At 52.9% G+C, this 7,831-nt stretch overlaps 1 protein-coding gene across 1 annotated transcript; it reads right to left on the bottom strand.

Annotated features, from left to right (window-relative positions):
* Window positions 1-3,535: 3,535 nt before the first annotated feature.
* On the bottom strand, window positions 3,536-7,523 carry LOC142912072 (uncharacterized). Its single transcript, XM_076060366.1, has 2 exons — window positions 7,329-7,523; window positions 3,536-5,102 (listed from the first exon to the last, which is right to left on the bottom strand). Exon 2 carries the CDS (start codon window positions 5,049-5,051, stop codon window positions 3,537-3,539), a length of 1,515 nt encoding a protein of 504 aa, XP_075916481.1. The 5' UTR covers window positions 5,052-5,102; window positions 7,329-7,523; the 3' UTR covers window position 3,536.
* Between the last annotated feature and the right edge of the window lie 308 nt (window positions 7,524-7,831).

The raw sequence follows: 7,831 nt of genomic DNA, 5'->3' as shown, positions 1-7,831 counted from the left end.
ATTTTCGTCTCCCCCCTCCTCTATTCCGAACTTAGATGGACTCGTCCATCTGAACAAACTGTCAAATCGCTCTCCGTGGTGCTAACGTTAAAAAAACCCGCCAATTTTTTCAAAATTTCTTGCTGTGGTTTTCACACCTGATGACGATTACTCGTGTTGCAGTCGAAACGTCGTGAGAATTTTATTGTTTTATATTTTTATTATTTTATTGTTTCCCTTCTACGTGGTGGTGACTTTACCGAAAGAACCAAGAACATTAATTCCTCGCAGTCACGAAAGCTTTAAATCAAAATTTATTATTACTTCGTTAACACCTTTCACTTTCGCACGCCGCTAATTTTTTGCGACAAGAGGTTTCATTACTATAGGTGACACGTGCAGTGGGTCCAAGACGAGGCGAGACGGTTCGCTAGAGGCAACACGTTTATTCAACAAGGGAACCACAGCACAGAGGGGTGACGACTCCTCACAGCCGATAACCTCAGGAGGCCATCCCTCCACACTACGGTGCCCTTACTCTGGTTCGAGCACTAACCCTACACTGGTTATGTCTGAACTCGACCCTAGCCAGGGTCACTGGGCTCTTCGCTTCAGGGTCTTCAGGGTCTTCAAGGTAGCGCTCAGAGTCTTCTTCAGAGCTTCAGGTGGACGGGGACCACCAAACCGTTCAGGGGTCCGGCTTTTATCCCTGTTCCAGGGTCTCTCCGCCCCTGGCCAAGCCTTCTGGAACTCTCTAGAGGGCCCTGGAACATCCCCCAGCCCCGTCCGCCCCCCCCCCCCCCCCCCACGGTCTTGGGGTCTGGGGGCCCTGTTAGTCCCACCTGGTCTGTATACCACCCCGTTGACGCATGTCCGCTATTACAGGTCAGCTCCCGTGGTAATACGCATACAGCCCAACAATGGCACTACATCATCCCCCCCCCCCTTGTAGCATCCAGGCGTCTGCTACGTTCACAGGAAGCCCTAGACGCATGCACGAATATGCTCAAGGTGCCATGTCATACGTTCGAGCGTAGGGATGTCCCCGACTTATTTATTACCTTTACATGTAATCCAACTTGGCCTCAGATAAAACAAAAAAAGCAATAACTTTCATTCGGCCAGACACCCAGCCGTCGATACGACTTCACAGCCAGGGTGTTCAGACGAAAGCAAGTCAAATTCATCGAGAGCATTCACTGAGAGTCGTGTTTTTTGGAGAAACAAGATGCTGGATGTACTCAACTGAGTGGCAGAAACGAGGACTTACACATCATAGGGGTTTCCCCATTTTTTCTGGCAACAAAACTGAAACCTTTTGGCGTCCTCTGCTCGAGCACCAATTGGGTCGAGGCTCTCAAGAAAGCCGTCCCTTGGTGTGGACCAATCGGTTTCAAGGACAATGCCACATATTATCATAGTGCGTGTGTTTTGTTTGCATTTTGACTGCAGGTATTGTGGTTAATGCAGTAACATGAATCCTTGTAAAAAGGTTTCAGTTTTGTTGCCAGAAAAAAGGGGAAAAACCCCTATTATTATATTTTGGTCCCGCCAAAGGTGGTCTAATGATGTAGATGACTTCCCCACGCTCATATTTTAATCTGGCTGAAAGAATAAAATCATCCAATCCAAATCCAGAGGAAGACCCAAAATCTGTTTGCAGTAGTGACCGCAAATATGATTCATGGACCATGCGGAAACCTTAATGTCAATGCAGCAGCATGTATGAAGGACATAGAGAGCAGCAAGAAATATCCGAGACAATTTATTAAAGACACACAAACTGGAGATGATGGATATCCTTGCTATAGAAGGTGAGCTCCAGCAGACGGTGGATACACAGCAAGACTGAAGATTAGAGGCAACACGGAAATCGAAATGGACAACAGGTGGGTTGTTCCGTATTCTCCGCTTCTTTCTAAAATGTTTCAGGCGTAGATGTGTTGACCACGCTCCACCTCCTCCAGTCAGTGTGTGTATCATGGTGTGTGTGTCAGTGTGTGTGTCAGTGTGTGTAGGGGAGCGATAGTGTAGCGGTTAGCGCGCTGCACTATGAACCTGGCGACCCGGGTTCGATTCCCGCTCACGGCCAACACCAGTGACGATTATCTGAACCGGTCCCGGGCCTCCCCTAGGTCGACTCAGCCTCAAATGAGTACCTGGTGCGGTGTGTAAACATTGCCACTGGGGAGACAAAGGCGGTCGGGCGTGGTGCTGGCCACCCACCCCCTCGTGTACCGTTCTGGCCTTCATAGGTGCTCGCTAACAGCACTTGCCCCTACAGTCTGTTACAGGCTATATGGGGGATCTTTGTCTTTGTCTTTGTCAGTGTGTGTAGGTGCTCGCTAACAGCACTTGCCCCTACAGTCTGTTAAGGCTATACGGGGGATCTTTGTTTTTTGCTTTGTCAGTGTGTGTGTGTATCAGTGTGTGTCTGAGTGTGTGTGTGTTAGTGTGTGTCAGTGTGTGTGTGTGTCAGTGTGTCAGTGTGTGTCTGAGTGACTGATTGTCTGAGTGAGTGACTGAGTGACTGTCTGAGTGAGTGACTGAGTGTCTGAGCACGTGTCTGAGTGACTGAGTGTCTGAGTGAGTGACTGAGTGACTGAGTGAGTGACTGAGTGTCTGAGTACGTGTCTGAGTGACTGAGTGTCTGAGTGAGTGACTGAGTGAGTGACTGTCTGAGTGTCTGAGTAAGTGTCTGAGTGAGTGACTGAGTGAGTGACTGAGTGTCTGAGTGAGTGACTGAGTGAGTGTCTGAGTGAGTGACTGAGTGAGTGACTGAGTGAGTGACTGATTGTCTGAGTGAGTGACTGAGTGACTGTCTGAGTGAGTGACTGAGTGTCAGAGTACGTGTCTGAGTGACTGAGTGTCTGAGTGAGTGTCTGAGTGACTGAGTGAGTGACTGTCTGAGTAAGTGTCTGAGTGAGTGACTGAGTGAGTGACTGAGTGTCTGAGTGAGTGACTAAGTGAGTGACTGAGTGTCTGAGTGAGTGACTGAGTGAGTGACTGAGTGTCTGAGTGAGTGACTGAGTGAATGACTGTCTGAGTGAGTGTCTAAGTAAGTGTCTGAGTGAGTGACTGAGTGAGTGACTGAGTAAGTGTATGAGTGAGTGACTGAGTGAGTGACTGAGTGTTCGAGTGAGTGAGTGAGTGACTGAGTGAGTGTCTAAGTGAGTGACTGAGTGAGCGAGTGAGTGACTGAGTGAGTGACTGAGTGAGTGACTGAGTGAGTGACTGAGTGTCTGAGTGAGTGTCTGAGTGAGTGACTGAGTGAGTGACTGAGTGAGTGTCTGAGTGAGTGACTGAGTGAGTGAATGACTGAGTGAGCCACTCCCAACACCCTCACCCGCTGCCCGGTAGTCTCCTCACCCTCCTCCTCTCCACCCTACACCTCACCACCCAGCCCCTCCTCACCACCCTACACCTCATCACCCAGCCCCTCCTCATCACCCTACACCTCACCACTCAGCCCCTCCTCACCACCCTACATCTCACCACCCAGCCCCTCCTCACCACCCTATACCTTACCACCCAGCCCCTCCTCACCACCCTACACCTCATCTCCTCCTCCTCACCCTGCATCTCCCCTCCAGCTGGGGTTTCTCAGCCATGATGTCGTCTATCTGCTTGAGAATCCGGCACTCCTCCACCCTCTTGAGACTCGCCACCCTCTCCTCCTTCTCCTCCTCCTTCTCCTCCACCTCGTCGCCCGACTTGTAGTCGCCATCATCGACTGCACTGCGTGATCTCCATAGTCCCCTCCTCTTCTTTTTCTTCTTCCTCCTCCTCCTCCTCCTCGTCTTCCTCTCCTCCTCCTCCTCCTCGTTCTCCTCCTCCTCGTTGTCCGCCACCTCCCCATCGTCTCGTGCTCTGTCGACGCTCGGCTGCAGGCGGCTGGCGCGAGACTTCAGCAGCAGCCTGCGGACGCCCCCCGTAGACTCCACCACCTCCTCCTCCTCGCCCCTCCGCTCCTTCACCTCGTCACCCTCCACCACCACCTCGTCCTCCGGCGATGAAGACGACGACAACGACGATGCGTCCGAGAACGACCAACAGCTGGAGGACGATGACGACGCTCTCTGCTGCCGGTATTGTTGCTGAATTTGTCTCCGTCGCTGCCGCTGCTTCTCCAGGGCGCGACCCCGGCGCCTCTCGGTGGGCGGCGGCGGCTCAGCCAGCGGCCGCGGCATCAGCGAGCAGAAGTGGAACGTCGCCCCACGCGGGGTCGACCGCCGCTTGCCCGCGACCGCCGCCGCCGGCAGCGGCGGAGGAGGAGGAGGAGGAGGAGGAGGAGGAGGAGGAGGAGGAGGAGGAGGAGGAGGAGGAGGAGGAGGAGGAGGAGGGGGAGGAGCGCGGCAGGTAGAGGAGCCCGGGCAGGGATCGGGATTCGGTCCCACCGGGCAATCCGCCGCCGCCTCCCGCCGCTTGCTTAGCGGAGACCGCCCGGCCAAAACCTCCTCCTCCTCTTCCTCCGCCGCCTTCATCGCCGCCTCGGCCTCCTCTTCCCCTCCTCCTCCTCCTCTCGCTCCGCCTCCTCCTCCTCCGCCCCTCCTGCTGCTCCCCCTCCTGCCCATGCCCTGCCACCAAAAGTCGAAGTGTCTCTTCCGCGCCGCACGCGGTCCAACCGCGGCCTCCCTGCGTCTCTCCGCCTCCTCCTCCTCCGCCTCCTCCTTGCCCGCCGCCTCGTCAGCACCGAGCGCCGGCCCCGACTCTCCGCCGCCGTCTCCGCGCTCCGGGGCGACCCTCGGGCTGATTCCCGGCGTCGGCCGGGCGCCGCTGCTGCTGCCGCCGCGGGAGCTCTCCTGGGGGGGCGCCGCCGCCGCCGAAGTCTCCCGGCGGCGGCGCCCCCCCTCGAGAGCCCGGAACGTCACGGGGCGACGAAGACGACGGCCGCGGCGGGGAGGCCCCGGCGCGGGCCACGGCCCCCCGGCGTCGTCGCCGAGCGGGCGAGCGACCTTGGAGGGCGCCGCGTGGGACTCGGCTCCTCCTCCTCCGGCGTCGTCCGTGGAGCGCTTGGGCACCCGGATGGGCCGGTAGGAGCGAGCCCTCATGGAGGGGGCGGCTGTAGCCATGGCCGGGGTCGGGGCCGGGGCCCGGGCTGGGGGAGGCCGTCTGGGAGGCCGCTGGTGAGGGGGGAGGGCCGGAGGAGAGGGAGGAGACGCGGGATCAGATTCCAGCATTCAGCGCGCAAACATCCCGGTAGCGGTGGTGTTATTAGTGGTAGCGGTGGTGGTCAGTGATTGTAGTGATGTTGGTAATGGTGGTGGTGATGGTAGTGATGGTAGTGTATGGTAGTAGTGGTGGTGGTGCTGGTAATGGTGGAAGTGGCGGTAGAAGTGGTGGTGGTGATGGTGCTAGTAGTGGTGGTAGTAGTGGTGGTGTAATGGTGGTGGTAGCGTTGCTGGTAGTAGTGGTGGTAATGGTGGTGGTAGTGATGGTAGTGTATGGTAGTAGTGGTGGTAATGGTGGAAGTGGTGGAAGTGGTGGTGGTGATGGTGCTAGTGGTGGTGGTAGTAGTGGTGGTGTAATGGTGGTGGTAGTGACACCCGAGATTGTATACAGGTTAAGGGGGGGGGGAGAGACAAGAAGGGCCGTGGGGCGGGGGCTAAGTTAAGCCGCCTTCTGTTATGCTGCAGGGGGTTGGGGGGGGACGGAGAGATGGCCGTGTGCAGGTTGAAGAGCGTTACACACGTGAACCAGAGGCAGTAGTTAAGCTGACAAACTGGTTGCCTTGCTGAGTATTCTGCTGTAAACTATACGGCTGCTAAAGTTTAACTTGGGTTTACTTTATTTTTTTTACCTCCGCGACTTTACCGAAAAAAATCCAAAGAGTATGAATCCTTGCACATCACGAAAGCTTCAAATCTAGCGCCTCACATCGTGTTAGTTTGGCACCGATGTTCGTGCTGATTGTTTTAAACTAGATCAATAAAACAACATTGATTACAGCCCCAGCTCAGGTTTTTTTTCCCATCAATGAAACACCCCCTGAAGTTAGAGCACCTTCCAGGATATAAACCAACACTGCCGCACGTCTGTCCAAGAGCTGTGTAAAAAAACAATTGAGTTGAAAAAAATGTCAAGCCGACAGGGAAAGGGGCTCCTGGCAACTGTGACCGCCAGCCAGGTCGATGTATTGGTAATGAGAATGTGCAATTTGTTTTATCCTTGGAAACACGGACTATGAATAAAACGAGATATTCTTAACTCTTTCGGTAAAGTCACGTTGAAGGGAAACAATAAAATATATATAAAACAATAAAAATTCTCACGACGTTTCGACCATAACACAAACGGTCGTCATCAGGTCGAAACGTCGTGAGAATTTTTATTGTTTTATATATATTTTATTATTTTATTGTTTCCCTTCAACGTGACTTTACCGAAAGAGCTAAGAATATAAATTACCGCAGTCACAAAACCTTTAAATCAAAAATTTAAAACGAGATACTCGCAGAGTTTACGCTTCTGAATGTGCACTTGTTCAAGCGATTCACTCGGTCTAAGAGGCAGACGCACGGTAAATTATTGGGCGGCACTTTGTAAGCTCCTAAGGGAGACAAAGCGAGCTTGAACACGACGCGCTCGAGTGAAGTCTTTGAGCGACGCATAGTTCATAGTTTCATTTATTTGGTATAGCCCTGTGAGCCATTCGGCTCTTGAATCGGGTGCAACCGCAACAAACAAAAAACATGAACAAGAAAACATCTTAAAGTGATTACGTGACTGTGCAAACAGAAAATACAGGAACAAAAATATCAAAATATTCCTGAAATAGCACCGTACACCAACGCTGTGTGCAAAAATCCCAGTGGGATGCAAGTCAAATAACAACAACAACCACAAGACAACTAAGATTAAAGCCATCAGTCTAACTCCGTACTACAATAAACAAAACATGGCCAAAACAAACAAAAAATTCGAAATCACCAAAATAAAAGCCATAAATGCAATGTAACAGTGATCATAGGGAGTGTGACCGATTTTTAACAATAAACTACATAAATAAATTATAACACCAAAATCTAGAGCCATAATTTAGGCCACTGAATAGCAGTGGCAGCTAGGGTTGTACAACTCCTCTAGAGCACATTGACACGCGTGCATTGCAAATAATTCAAGTTTAAAACACGCAGCAAAGATTCGTTACAAAAGCCTAGCGGCAGCCTTCACGCATCCTTTGGAAGCTTGCCAACCCACAACATAACCTAGAGACCATCTTCCAGGTCTCTATGGAGGCCATCGCATGACAGCGGCATCTGTAGCCGGCCAAAGTGCCGCCTCGGCCGGCTGGGCAATCTAGCCGAGACCGGTGACACTCCCGGAATAGGCCTCAACACGGCACTCACCAGCGCAACGCTGCGTAGGTGTCTGGGCGGGGGGGTCTTGAGCTATATCCTCCTTTGTGGTGAGGTTACAAACAAAACAATGTCCTCGTGTGGTCGTGGTGGAGGAGGAGATTCGACGTTCCGTGCCTCGAATCACGGGCAGGCGACTCGGCGGGGCTGTTATCACGTGAGGCCTTAGCAGGGCGCTTTTATAAACCGTAGTGCGGATAGGCGAACACGCAGTGCGAGCGAGGCTCAGATTCTGTAGAATTGATAAACACTGCCCATAGACTAAGCATTGCCCATAGACTCAACACTGCCCATAGACTCAGCACTGCCCATAGACTCAACACTGCACCATAGACTCAACACTGCACCATAATAGACTCAGCACTGCCCGTGGATTCAACACTGCCCGTAGACTCAACATTGCCCATATACTCAACACTGCACCATAGACTCAACACTGCCCGTAGACTCAACACTGCCCATAGACTCAACACTGCCCATAGACTCAACACTGC

This window comes from Petromyzon marinus, unplaced genomic scaffold (assembly GCF_048934315.1).
Source record: "Petromyzon marinus isolate PM22_M1 ecotype Great Lakes invasive population unplaced genomic scaffold, UKy_Petmar_22M1.pri1.0 PM_G_Scaffold_184, whole genome shotgun sequence".
Lineage (NCBI taxonomy): Eukaryota > Metazoa > Chordata > Hyperoartia > Petromyzontiformes > Petromyzontidae > Petromyzon > Petromyzon marinus.
The sequence above is the reverse complement of the archived record's forward strand: the minus strand, read 5'-3'. Positions and strand labels throughout refer to the sequence as shown.